Below are 15,184 nucleotides of genomic sequence, written 5' to 3' on the forward strand. Positions count from 1 at the left end.
AGAGAGATACACGATCTGGTAAGGTAACGAGCAAAGATTATGAGTGACAAGATGAAAGCCAGATACGATTACGAAATTGCAGTGTAATTGGGAAGGCCCATATAAAGTTGTTAAACGGATCAACGATGTAGTGTACCGCATACAAACCATTGGCAAACCACGAACCAAAATGAGTCGTTCATTTGGAAAGGCTGGCAGCGTCTAGATCGAGAGATTTGTCTGATCGGTACTATCAGACTTAGGTGGAGGGCAGTGTGACGAATATTAGCAACACTAAGAGATACTATCATCCCTAAGCGGATACTAAGCAGTGACTCGTATGCACATCAACAAATCAATCATTATGTCTACCCATATGTCCATATGAGCAGCGGAGGGTAACGCACAAACACATGCATATATCTGAGATACTCCCAAAAGTATGCAATCATTTTTGCAAGTATCACTCACATATACAAGCGCATGGGCTATGAGAGAAGCTATAAAATCGAGCATCTGTAGTTATAGCTGACAAATTTATAGCTGATAACTAACTAGTAAATTCTAGAAATAGAAGCGCCTAGAAATATGTCAACGAGAAAACCAAACAGTATAAAAAGCAGCAACAGTTGAGGCACGACGATCAGTTTGATTTAAGCAAGCTATCAGTTCCGAAGTATAAGTGTTATTGTGAAGTAGTCTAATAAAGACCATTTTTGCATTACACTGGTCAACAACATTTTTTTACATGGGTCGTGCGTATATTTTTTGTATTGCTTTTGTACCCAGAAATAAGAATATGGACATAAAAAAGTTTTTGATTTGGTTTTGTTCGAAAAAAATGAGAAAAACGAAAAACATGAAAATTCGTCAAAATTTGATATAGATTTAATTTATTGAAGCATAGTAAAAATCAATTTAAGATTTATTCTTATAAATTTAGTTTTAGAATACAGTTTAAATGTTTAAAAATGCTTTTTCCTGCTATTCCTTCCATATTCGGTAACAGTTTCTCTTATTACCGTCCAAATATAGTCCCCCATCATACTTTCCGTATACCTACTGGCCTTGGTAGCGTTTCTCAAACTCCATTATATCTTGATGGAATCGCTCCCCGTGTTCTTCTGAATAAGCTCCCATATTATCTTTGAATTTATCCAGATGTGAATGTAACATGTGCATCTTTAGCGACATTCTACATCCGATGGCGGAAAAATTCGTAATCATGCCAGTTATCAGCTCATCATAATTTTCATCCCTATGATTTCCAAGAAAGCCATGAACTACTGCCTTAAAACTGTTCCACGCTAGTTTCTCCTCATTGCTAAATACGTCCAGGAAAATATCGCAGTTCATAATTTTTTTTATTTGAGGGCCAACAAAGACTCCAGCTTTAATTTTCGCCTCTGAAAGCTTTGGAAAAAAAGTCCGCAAATATTTGAAAGCTTTAGACTCAATATTAAGAGTCTTCACAAATTGTTTAATAAGACCCAATTTAATATGCAATGGCGGCATCATTATATCTTTAGGATCGACAATTGCTTCATGTTTAAACCTATATGACACTACTTTATTTTCGTGTATTTTTTCTTGTATTTTATCTTCAATTTGTTGTCACTATATTTCAAAAAACTAACGAAATACAAGGAAAATACAATCTAGTTCATTAAAAACAAACGAGCCAGTTTGTATTTCGATAGGTTTTTTTGACATTCGGCCGTTTCTTTATTTTTCATATGAAAATTTTGTTTTTAGTCTTAAAATTTGGTGCATAAAAACACAATTAAAATCAACTTTCTTGTGAAAAAAGTGAACCATTAGAGACCGAAATAATTTTCGCGTGTTATTTGCATTGTTTATATTGTTAAAAGTGTTAATGTAAAAATAAAATGTAAAACATAAATGAAAACATGTCAAACTCATTAATTTTGAGGGAATAGTGGTCTCGCTTTTTCATGATAGAAATTGTTTTTGTGTTTTGAAGTTCCGATAAAGTTTCGTCAGTTATTTTAGCTTGGAATCCGAGCAAAAATAAAGTAGTGTCATATATGCTTTAATATTAAATCTTCCCACTCCATACTCAGTACGTTCAGGCCAATGTTTTTGGCGATAGTGGGCGGCATCATTTCTGCTATCCCATAGGCAAAAATAACAGGAGTGTTTGGTATATCCACCTTGCATTCCAGTAAAAAAACAAACCATCTTGAAGTCTCCAATAACTTCACACTTGTATTCCGTATATTTGATTGCAGTTAATATCATTTTAATACTGTCATAATTTTCTTTGAGATGTATGGAATGTGCCAGTGGAATAGATGGAATTTTGTTCCCATTGTGTAGTAGAACTGCTTTTTGTTAAGCTGTCGATAAAGAGGCGCCATTCATTTGTATTACAAGGAATACCAATTGATTCAAATAAACCTTTCACGTCATAGCAAAAACAGAGTCTATCTTCTTTACTGTAGAAACAAGAAAATTATTCATGACGCTTTCTTTGCCGAGATATTCGAACATCAGAAGTAAGTAAATTTCGTTGTTTAAGCCGCGATGCTAATAACCTGCTTTGTCCTTTGATAGATTTAATTCTCTTATTAAGTCATTGAGATCTTCAGAGTTGATGAGATGTGGTATTCCTGGTTCAAATTGAGGAACAAATTCGGAATGTACGGATGCAGATGAACTCGATGTTTGAAAGCTGCCTTGAGGGAGTAGTTTCTTTTCCAACACAGGTGGATCAGGTACAGGATTTTGTTCCGAATGTGGTACTGGAGCGGATGTCGATGGTAGTTCCGGATAAATTGTTTTCCTTAAACGTTTCCCTTTCAGTGGTTTCACTACACAAAAATAGCAATCAGTGTCATAATTACTCGGTTCCCTCCAAATCCTCGGCACTGCGAACTTCATGGCTCTTTTCTCACCCTGTTACCAAACTATAATATAACGTAAAGCATTTCATAACAATTTCAGTTATTATGCAATTATATATATGTAGATATATGTATATATATATGAAACAGTTAGTACAATAAAAAAGAGAAAATAAACTTATGCTCCAGAATGCTTCTGCAAGAGTTACATGAAACATGTGGAGCCCATTTTTTGTCCTGGTTATTAACAGGTAGACCGAAGTTGGCTCGGTAGGTCTCGCAAATCCTTGTGTTTTTAGTTAAATCAAACTTTTTTTGTCTTCTTTTAATACATTCGCCACATATATAGCAAAACGAATTAGCCGCTCGTTTACAACTTCTCGAAGACATCATTCCTCTGTGATATGCAAAAACATAGTGTCGCCCACAACGAGTGACCCAACAAACTACAGCTTCTTAAACAAAATTTTACTTACAAAAACGCTATCAGGTAGCTGGCATGCTCTATTGCAAGGCCTGCCAATCCGTCAGTAAAAGTTTCGATGAGTTTCTTAATATGTACTTAACGAATTGCCAAATCTACTTAAAATTATGTGTATCTGGGACCTTTTATATCCTTTTTACTGTTTCTCAGGCACATTTTTTTGGTTTTTTTTAAGATGAGTATGTTGTGCTTTAATTAGATCTTTTTTTGATGCATCGCTGCATCAGGTAGCTACCCGCCGCCGTCTATCGAACCGAAATAGCGCGAAAGGACCTACATTAGCCTGGTGCAAAAATGCAAAATTTTCAAATCGCTAAAACCAAAACCAAATATTTTTGATTAGTAATCACATTTTTTTTTATAGAATTGAACATAGAATCCGAATATATAGGGCAAAACCTATGTACAAAAAAAAATTGTTTTTGTTGACCTGTGTTATTCAATATTGGAGTTATTTATTCAACAGTTTAGTGATTCGAACGTTAGCAGATTTGGAATAAGCGGAATTTAAGTAAATTCGTTACACTATTTGCACTCCAACTTCTCCACTTATTTTAATAATATTAATTTAAGCGTGGATGTATATAAACTTTATAAAGGGACCCTTTTTCATTAATTAATTTAAACATACTTATATATTTTATCTCATTCGCTAATAGTTTGCGTATTCTCTTCTCATTTCTAGCTTTACTCGTCTTTCTAGTGTTTGCTAAGAGAAATAGCTATTTTGTAACGTGGGTCGTGCTATCTTAGTGAGGTTTTTCTGTTTGGTCGTCAAACAAATTCTGGTATTACTATGGCACATTCAGTGTATATGAGGTAAACCCAACCCCAGGTATTTTGACTACCCAGTTCAGCCTTAGCTAACCTCCCCGTCTATTTCATTTCAATTAAATTTCTTTAAAATTGCCATCTGTGCAGCTGTTGAGCTGTTACTACGCCCGTAAATTTGCACAATTACAAAACTTCCATTAAATTTTGCATAATTTTACCAACTTCTTCTAAACCACAATCATTTAATTTCTTCCGTTAAGTATTATTTAAACTTAAGTCAAATTCCTTCCGCTTTGCAGCTAATTTGTCTGCTTTGCTTTTACTTTGTTTTGCTTTTCTTTTTTAAACATTTTTTGTGTGTCAAACTTACGCTTTTGGCCACAAGTATCTTGCTTTAAGTATAAGAAACATTTTTGCAGCGGCTGCATGGAAGAACAGCAGCAAGTATGCAGGACCGGATTTACCTCCACAAGCGCCTGTGGGTGCACACAATTTTAGTTTTGTGGCGTATTCAATTTGTTTTAGTCCGCTTTGGATTAGCCCGCAGGCGTTGTTTCCTTAGATCCCGATCTGTGCGCCTCCTGTGGTGGGGTTTTTAACAATGCTTTATGCAAGATCCCATCGCCTTAAGAGTAATTTTTTAAATATATCACTGCCCCATCTTAGGGAATTGTTTCTCAAATCATGATATCTCAATTGACCACGTTCTAAGTTTCTAGTATCTTGCTCACCAGGACGTTACTTAAAATTTCATAAGAAGAATAAATTTTTTGTCAATGCTACAGTCCAATATTCAAGTATCTAGCCTATTGGAAAGACTATGAATCACTCGCAGGATTGGAAAAGGTTCCCTTATTATCTCGATCAGTGTATTATCAATATTTTTCCCTATATTGCATTGTCAGCGGATTGTGCACATGCGTCAATATTCAGGTATCTAGTCTAAACGGTGGTTACATAAAAATCGATTTTATAAACAACAGCTTTGGTGGGATGTAAGTATCACTCACTTCATTCAACGGAGAAACTTTGCGTTTAGAACCTTTCCCGTTTTTTCTGTTCGTTTTCAATTCATTTGATTTTCCACTTAAGAAACTGAGTTTCTAACAGTGTTCCCTAGGACAGCGAAAAATGTTTCTCTTTCTATTGATCCGACACCATTATGTTCGGGCTAGTAACATCGCCGGAACGGATTAACATGGCCACATTGAACATTCTAGGTCACCCGAGCCCCTCCTTCCAGAGGCCAGAGCCTCGCCTGTTAAATAAAGAATATTCCTCAAGGGCAGGTGTATTTGACACCTGGCCTATAAATTGCACTAGCAAATCCTTGAAACGGTTGAGCTCCACAACCCCATGAGTCCCAATGTTACTCCTGTTCAAATCCAGTCCTGCTAGTGCTTAAACAACAATATCCACTAAGATTACGCTTCACTCAAATCGTTTTCTTTTTTCTAAAATGTTTTAAGTAGTGTTATTTTAACTTTAAGCACTTTGTGGTGCATTCTTGTTGCACACAAAGTGCTTACATACATGAATATATATAAGTATGTGCGTATTATTGTGCATTCATGTTTTATTTGAACTTACTTCCATCGCTATGCGCCACACCCTCACGCAACAGGAAATACCTCAGGCCCTCCATTGTGTAAGTTTTTGCTGCCACAACCGGATCGACGACATTTTGTTTACTTTTTGACATTTTTTGTCCATCCACTGTCCAATGAGAATGTACAAAAAGTTGACGTGGTGGTTCCAATCCTGTAGTAAAGAGGGAAATGTAAAGAAATTATTGCATGAAACAGAATGTTTAAGTGGTTCAGCTTAATATAAGCTTAGTTAAGTGTGAATAAAATAGGAAAGTAATAATGGAGATGATTATTAGATAACATCCGGGGCAAGGGCAGACATCGAGCAGTAAGTAAGTAAGTTCTGTTATTGTTATGTTAACAGTACTTAAAGTAAGTTGTTGTTGTAGTAGCGTGCATCGCCCCATCCAATAGGTGCGACCGATGACAAATTGTCATCAATATCCTCTAACGGGAGTCCAAGAAAACTTGCTGTTTCAACAGGGGTGGACCATAATGAGAGGGGTGTTAGAGGCGTTGGTTCCACATTACAATTAAAGAGATGGTTTGTTCTGGATAAGTAGGAGTTTAACCTGTTACAGTATCCAGATCGAAGTTGACCTAGAGTGACTCGCGTTTCCCTTGGCAGTATGCATTCCTCTTCCGGAAGTTTTGGGTACTGTTCTTTGAGTACTGGATTCACCGGGCAATTCCTGGCATAAAGGTCCGACGCCTGTTTGCTGAGGACCTGCTTGTATTTTTTGGCTTCATGCGGCTGAGTTCTCAGGTGCCGTATTTCCTCATAATGCTTACGGAGATGACTCCTTTAGCCCCTGAGCGGTGTTGGCTCATTAATCAGATATCTGTTGGGATGCCCAGGTATTCTGGGTATTCAACAGGAACTGTTTGGTTAGCATCTCATTTCTCTAACTGATGGGGAGTACTCTCGCTTCATTATATAGATGGTGTTCTAGGGACATAAGAAAGCCCGTGGCGGTTCTGAAAGCAGTATTTTGACAGGCCGGCAGCTTCTTCCAGTGAGTAATTTTTAAGCTTGGCGGCCATATAGGGGACGCGTAGCATGCAATCGGCTGGCCAATTGCTTTGTAAATGGTAATGAGCGTTTCTTTGTCTTTTCCCCATGTACTGCCAGCAAGAGATTTGAGGATTTTATTACAGCTCTGGATTTTCGGTACAATTGCGGCTGCACGCTCCGCAAAATGTAGATCCTTATCAAACGTCACACCCCAGATTTTGGGGTGTAGGACAGTCGGTAGCATAGTGCCATCGACGTGGATGTTCAAAATGGTCGACATTTGAGACGTCCATGTTGTAAATAAGGTCGCGGAGGATTTATTCGGTGATAATTCCAGGTTTCGCGAGGCGAAAAAACTGGAGAGGTCAGAGAGGTTGCCGTTTATTCAATTGCAAAGCTCATCGAACTGTGGGCCTGGGCCTGTGGCCATTATTGTGCAGTCATCGGCGTAGGAAACGACAGTAACCCCTTCTGGTGGCGAAGGTAGCTTTGATATGTAGAAGTTAAACAAAAGTGGGGATAGGACACCACCCTGTGGCACCCCTTGTTAAATTATTCTTGGTTTTGATGTTTCGTTTCTAAATTGCACCGATGCCTGCCGACCACCCAGATAATTTGCGGTCCACCTTTTAAGACATGGGGGAAGGGTAGACCCTTCCAGGTCTTGCAGTAACGTGCCATGGTTGACCGTATCAAACGACACCTCTCATCGACTTCAGCATAATCAATATGCCAAAAGAAATGCAGCTCCCGTTTTGAAAATTACTTCTATCAGGAGAACTTGACTACACTTCCACGAGGGAATGTGTTAGCTGAGCCTGTTGTTGTCCTAGCGATAGAAGCACTCTCCGAAGGTTTTAGGGAGTGTTATCGATGTTGATGGTCCTTTGCCAGTTATAGATCCGGTAACAAGCACCTAAGGGACACGCCCGACCATCTCGGGAAATATATAATATGACCACATTGAACCTTCTACGCCATCTTGGCCCACGCCCTAGTTCCATGAGGAAGTTCACAAACATTACAAACACCTTTACATGTGCTAGCTGACAGCCGATGTCCAAACCAACAACAGTCTACTTCGTTTCTCATGGCCAAGGCTGTTATTTCCGCTCACTCTTTGAAACCTTCAGGGAGAGTATACCGGTCAAAGCAACCATAATAAATGCAATGAAACACTGAAGCCAAAGCGTTTTATACTTTTTGCACTTCAAATACATTGCATATTGGTGAAGTATAGTGAATCAGCACTATATGCAAAGCTTTTACTAAACTATATCACACATTCAAATTACCTGCTGCAATAAGAAATGCAGGCCAATAAATACCATGAAACTTTAAAATGTCCTTGCCGATCACTTGCACATTTGGTGGCCAAAACTTGCGATACTGAAAAAGATAAGTAAATTAGATGGAAATTGGTATACCAACTCGCTTACCGCTTCGTCTGGATATCCAACAGAAGTGAGATAATTGGTAAGCGCATCTAACCAAACATAAACGGTTTGTGTTTCATCGTCAGGAACAGGAATAGCCCAATGCACTCGTTTCGAAGGACGTGAAACAGAGACATCAGGCAATGGCTCACTTAACATGTCTAATAGTATTTTTTCAAACTTGGCAGGACGTATATGATCACCTTGCTTTACCCAATAGCGAACATCGTCTTGGAATTGCGATAAACGGAACATATAGTTTGTCTCCTCAGTCCACTCAACCGGATGACCAGAATCAAGCGATAAACGTGCGCCCGTCTGTGTGTCCAAACGTAGCTGTGATTCTGTTAAGAAAGTTTCATCTGAAACACAATACCAACCACTGTATGCAGCAGAGTAAATGTGGCCGCGCGATTTTAAAGTGCGCTGTAAATGTATATTTCAATTTTGAAGGGGCACTAGTAAAAAGAACTTATCGTTAAAACAACGGCAACTACTTACCCAAAAATGCGCTACAGCCTTCTTGTGGCGCTCTTCAGTAGTACGTATAAAATCGGTGTTTGCTATTTTCGCTTCGGCGAATACATGACGATATAGCGCTGATATATTCTCGCAATATTGTGCAACTGGCACGGTTTGAGCTGCTGCTTGTTGGATTTTTGTACCATGTTCATCAGTGCCAGTACAGAGATGAACTGTCTTTTTGGGGTCAAGCAAACGTTCATACCGGCATAGCGCATCTGTTATTAAAGCCGAATATAGATGTCCTATGTGTGGAGCTGTAAATGGGCATATTTATATGTAACCCATCTTATGCAGAGTAACCTAAAAACTTACCGGCGTTAACGTAGTAAATCGGAGTTGTGGCGTAAAAATTGTTGTTGGCTTGCATACAATAGCATCGCAAAGCATTTAGTTTATTTAAAAGCATTCTTTGTTTTTGTTACAGCAGAGATCTTATTCTTTTTCAACCACTGGTAAATTATTTTCCGGTAATTTTGCAATACAAATTACTTTGACAGTTGCGAAACAGCTGTTCTTTATTTACATCAGCAGTGACACAAACCGGACGGCGTTTCTGCAGAGTTGCTTTCGTTGGTACTAAAATAACCTACGGAGTCTGTCACAGTTTTAAATTATTTCTGTTATTTTTTTACATCTTTATACTTTTACGCTTAAACTTTATATGGACTGCTAAGCGTTAAACTTTATCTACTCTTCTAAATTGCAGCGCATAAAATTAGTACTCATAAATTTCAATACGTATTATACTCAAATGCAACTGAAATATGTGTATTTTTTTCACCCCTACAAATGGTGTGTGTCCACTATTCATCGCAACCGATTCAGAAGTTTGTCTCCGCTTTTCGGTACAACATCAAAGAGGATAAATATAATAAGAGCCGTCACTCATTATTTTTTAGGCATTAACTCGATGTAAACTATGAGTTAGTCGCTACTTTTTTTGTGCGAGATGTTTATAAATGTCTTCTATACATTTTCATGGGGTATTTGTGTTTATTTTTCCGACTGTATTTAATTCTCTTTCCAAAAAACACGTTTGCATAAAGTGACAACACCGCATGGATAAATGGAAGGCAATTCAAAAATGTCCCTCATAAAACAAAAGTAGCGACTACCTCATAGTTGACATCGAGTATATGCCTAAAAAATAACGAGTGACGGCTCTTATTATATTTATCCTCTTTGACAACATGTTCTGTAGCTAGTTGCCGCTGGATGGGTCTCAATATTTACTATATAGTTTGGCAGCTTAAATTGAGATTATGTTGCGAATAGAGTGGAAGGCACTCGAATTCAGTGAAAGAGACACAGTAATGGAGTGGAATGAAGAACAGTTGCAAGAGCAGAGTTGCATTGGATTAATATAACTCCAATCATTGCATCAATATTAAAGATAAATTTAGAAAAAATAATTAAATACTTGAGAATAAGCAAACATTTTCTTTCAATTACTTTAATTAAGGTGTCCTAGATGCTATATATTCCAATATTATAACATTTTATGTCTGTTTAAAAATTTAATTTCAATTTCCGTAAGATTTCCGTAATATGGCCATTAGTTATGTTTGTGTGTGTGTGCAAATTTTGAGCGATCAGCTGTTAGTTGCGCTACTTAGTAAAGTTTACACTGATGGGTCTCCTAAGCACTATCTAAGTGATGATAAGCGTTTTTTATGCGCAAACGTAGACGTATATACGCGTAAAAAAACTGGTATATTGGCCAGGCTACGTATCTTTCAGGCTTTGTTGCAGAGCGTCGCCAGACAGATCTATCTTCTACCAAAGAGGATAAATACAATAAGATCCGTAACTCGTTATTTTTTAGGCATTTACTCGATGTATACTGAGAGGTAGTCGCTACTTTTTTTTTGGGCGAGATGTTTATAAATGTCTTCTATACATTTTCGTGTGGTATTTGTGTTTATTTTTCCCACTGTATTTAACTAACTTATTTAATTCTCTTTCCAAAAATCACAGTTGCACAAGGGACCTACACGGCATGGATAAATGCGAGACAATTAAAAATGTCCCTCAGAAAACATTCGGCATCAATTTTTTCAATTTCCAGCGAAATACTCGCTACAAAATAACGAGTGACGGCTCTTATTGTATTTATCCTCTTTGCTTCTACACAAAGTTTGTGGAATGTAAGGCGAGGCAAAAGTTATTAAGGCCCCTATTATGAGCATTATTCAATCTTCGACCATCGCTGGCTATCGAAAATCGAATTTGAAATTGTTATTATGACACCTCATCTCTGTCGAAATTTTCGTTGTGTATCTAATTTTCAAGCGAATAGAAATTTGTTGTCGACGCTGTATCGAATAGAAAAAGATTTGTTTAAAATGTAAGTTTTTTGTATTTATATTCTACTTTTTTACCACTTAGTAGTAATTTTCAACTATTTGAATTAATTTTATATAGGTCCAAGGTCGTGAGTACAAAAAAACAGCTTGAAAGACTGGTTTCAATTATGGGGATTAGATTGCTATATGGGGATTAGCAAGAGGAACTTGCACATTATAGAAATGCAACTTTGCTTGATGCAGCTCAGCCTCCTCGTAATTCAATTTTATCCATATTTCACAAATAAAATTTTCCAAGATATTCAACACCTCTGATAGTATCACAGACACAGTCTGCTGGGCAAGTTCGAGTGCGTTTTCGTTTCCAATGCTCAGTTGGTAGGATCACTGAGTACAAAATCGGAGAACTGTTACCAATTTTAGAATATTAGGAATAGACTTGGCTCTTGTGCATTGCTGCAGCAGTTCATCTGTACTGGACAACAACTCAATGAACGCTTTTTTGGACAGTCTGAAGTTTTAAATAAATCTATAAACAAAACTCATAATTTCAACAATTTAACAACTTATTTAGATCGCTACACTTACGTGATAGAATTCATTTCCAAAGGATTTGAAGCATCCCTCACCCGTCTTATTTTTCTGGCTAGATCCAGTAAGCTTTCCTCTTCATCTGACGAATCGTCAAACCACAATTCCATCGTAGTCGTACTTTTATTTTTAATATTTGCATTTAATAACTAGTTCGGATTTTGTTTATTTATTTTATTTTAATCGACAGGGTATTGGAAATGTGCTATTGTGAACTTTTTAGTTTATCGAAATTCACAATAACAGTTGCCTTCATCGAACGCGCATCATAAAAACGAATGAAAATTCGTTCGATCAGCTCTTTCCATCACAGTCGAAGATAGAATTTGTCTCATAATAGGGACTTAAGGGTGAAGTCAAAGCATCAAAGGGAAGCGTTGCAAAGGTTCAAAGTGAAACGGGTCTTAGTTTTATAAATAAAAAACGCACTTATTTTGTATTTGTGTATTTGCAAGCATTGGAGTAATCCAGTTTAGTCAGCTGGCCTCTTGAGATAACACGAGATGAGCTAGAGTCCTTTATATATTTAGGAATTTTGACCAAATTGTTCCTCCAAACTCCAAAGACGGATTTACATGAAACATTTCTTTGCGTAGCTTTGCTTCAAGGCTTTTATATCGGATAAGAGTTAAACGCCTAACGTGTTTTTCGCTTGAACGACCCACCCTTTTATGTAGGCAAGCCCGCCTTAATGGTACTCAGAATGTCTCAGATTTTATCAGGGTCGATGTCGATGAATTTTATCTTCTGTGCAGTGACCAAAGTGTGATACCTACACTTTATTTTCTTGGTACTTTCAATCCTATATTCGTACATGCCGTTCCGCCGTAAATCATTAGTTGGGACTGTGGTTGCGAAATATTCTAATGAATGGGCCTAAGCAGAAATGGTTAAAATTAATAAGAAACCTAGTTCGGTTCTCATTTATGCATCTTCACGTTTGCCTGTAAAGCTCCTTTTAGGGTTTCTGTGCCTATTTGGCATACATGTTTTATGTGATAACAGACACTAGTCAGTATTTTAACGCTCTGACTCGGCATGAAACACCTTGAAAACTTAAAAAGGAGCACAACGCAAACCGCAGGGAAATCTCGGCCTAAACTTCTTCCGAGGCTAAGTCCTTTGTTAAGGAAGGTGCAATGTTACCTACCTGTCTGATCATATCGTCGTTCTCGCTAGTTCATCCACACGATAGCTCTCATGTACACCTCTGTGACCTGGGACCTATATAATTGCTATGACACACCGAAAGGTCGGTTCTTTTAGTACAGTCGAATTGCCACAGATGTGAGAAAGCAGCCAGGTGCGGCCTTCTTTATGACTTCTCATTGTACGTTATAGACGACTTTGCAGGCCTTTACTAGAGTGAAAACCCTTTGAATAAGATATCATACTCCACATCGCCAATAGGTTTGGAGTTATCTGTAAAGACATCCATGGACTTAGAAACTTGCTGTCAAGAGAAAGGTCCGGTTTAGCTAAACTAGTTGAAATAAATTTTAGGCAATAGTTTCCGGAATATGATATAATATGGTCTTTAATTTCGTTGCAGGGCAACTGCATTCATCTTTCCGCATTACACCTTGATCGGAGTTTACCATTAGGGGGAGGTTGATTATAGTCTCCAGAGCTTTTGTGGGTGATTAGGGATCCCTTATACCCCACATTTTACAAACGGATGCTTTAGAAGCTTGAAGGAAGCTTTAGCGTTCCAATTCCTGGTCTCAACATGTTTATTTCCATATTGCTATCCTGAAATTTAAGGAAAGTCGAACAAGACTGCGCTCATGGCGCACGACCGGTTGAAAGCGCTTAACCCTTAACCTTAAAAACGTTCAATCCCCAGTGATTTTTTAAATGCCTTTTGACGCCTTATAACACCTGTTACAACAGATTGAAAAGAAAATAATGCCTACTATTCAAATAAAAGCAGAAGGCACGCCCACACTTTTACTTTTTTCAACACAATATATATTGAAATGGGTTCGATTTCGAATTCCGAAAGACATTATTTATGTTTTGGCGGCTGACTTCGATAAAGGAGGAAATTAGTTTTTGGTTACGAAGCAATCCGTACAAAAATACTAGTTTGCTCTAATACACAGGCGAGAGATGCACTGTGTAACTAATACTTTTTCAAATAAAATAAATTATTTACATTAATTTTTATGAAAAAGTAGTTTATTTGTGTCATCACTTCTTTCTTAGATCTATCTAGTTAATATTATTTTTTATTCTTTTGCGATCTATCAATTGCTTTGTTTTTAATATTTCATGAATTCAAGACCAAATATTAATTTCATAATTTTTTTTCATTTAAAAAAATAATTATTGAAAAATATCTGTCATTGAACTTATGAAGTATTATAAAAAAGTTGATTTGTTGTACAGTTTTATTATGATAATAATTTTTATATACATACATATTTTTGTAGCTAAATTGTTTGAGTTTTTATTTTTGTTTAATTTAACACAACTTATTGATACTAGGCCTAATAGTTATTTAATATGTACCTACTTAATTATATTTATAAATTTTTTTTACATTTCCGAAAAAACAATACACTTGGGCCCACTTGCAGAAGAAAAAGTTATCACTTTAGCGGATAGTTAATTTAAAAAATTGGTCAAAAATGTATGAGGAGTTAACTCATATCACGTTAACTCTGAGATAAAAAGATAATTTGTCCTTGTGCAAGTTGGCTCACATTTTTTTAACTAGCAAAATACATTGAGATGTGTCTATCTAAACTGTTTTTTATTATTTGATAGATGAGCAAAGTAACTTGCAAATACAGCTGATAAGTTCAGGGCCTAAGGAGATTTCTTTTTTTATTTAAGGATATGACATATTTCGAAATAGCGGTGCAGTGATAAAACAAATCGATTCAATTAGTAGCTGAGGCATCAACATATCAAAACTGCAATTAAAGACAACCTATTGGGTCTATCCTAGATCCGTAAAATAAATATTTCGCTGATTGCGAATAATTTTTTGTTCGATCTGCGCATCTACATTGTCAAATTCACTTCTGAACTATAAAATAACTCAATGCTATTAATGGAGACAGTCAAGCGCGTGACGTATTTTGAAAGGTGACGTCACGCTCAGAGAGCGGATTAGCATGTCGTTAACAGAAAATCTAAATCTTGTATATTCTTGGGACGAGAGTTTATCAGTCGTTTCGCAATATTTTTTAGAATAGAAATACATTTATATACCTATTAAAGATTGATATTCTTGCGGTCATTTTCACCATATTCGGTTAATGCTACCTGGCACTTTATTTGACAGATCTCGAAACGATTTCTGTAAAAGCTGACTGGCAAAATATCTGACAGAACAATGATCAATGATTTCTGTCAAATAAGGTGCCAGTTAGTATTAACCGGAGTTGGTAAAAACAGCCAGTGGTGCGATATTATTTGGATAGATATAAATATATGGGTGAACAGATCTATATTGATTTTTAATTACATACATATGGGGTATTCCATCCCATTTCGACCAATTTTGAACCCGACCCCTTTAGAATTGGTTGAAAGTTTTTCTTCTTTTTCTAGCTTACGAAAGATGTTTTTCAGAAGTTTTTCAAATTTTTTCATCCAACTCAAAAA

General features: G+C 36.7%; 1 protein-coding gene across 1 annotated transcript in view; it reads right to left on the bottom strand.

The window, feature by feature from the left end:
* The window catches only part of MetRS-m (Methionyl-tRNA synthetase, mitochondrial), a 90,531-nt gene extending 81,359 nt beyond the window's left edge, over positions 1 to 9,172 (bottom strand). The window contains exons 1-5 of the mRNA XM_067760625.1: positions 8,982 to 9,172; positions 8,646 to 8,923; positions 8,148 to 8,570; positions 8,004 to 8,097; positions 5,695 to 5,865 (exon numbers count right to left, since the gene is read on the bottom strand). Coding sequence (XP_067616726.1) covers positions 5,695 to 5,865; positions 8,004 to 8,097; positions 8,148 to 8,570; positions 8,646 to 8,923; positions 8,982 to 9,075 — 1,060 coding nt within the window. The 5' untranslated portion in view covers positions 9,076 to 9,172. The remainder of the gene's footprint in view (positions 1 to 5,694; positions 5,866 to 8,003; positions 8,098 to 8,147; positions 8,571 to 8,645; positions 8,924 to 8,981) is intronic.
* Between the last annotated feature and the right edge of the window lie 6,012 nt (positions 9,173 to 15,184).

This window comes from Eurosta solidaginis, chromosome 1, assembly GCF_040869045.1.
Source record: "Eurosta solidaginis isolate ZX-2024a chromosome 1, ASM4086904v1, whole genome shotgun sequence".
Taxonomy (NCBI): domain Eukaryota; kingdom Metazoa; phylum Arthropoda; class Insecta; order Diptera; family Tephritidae; genus Eurosta; species Eurosta solidaginis.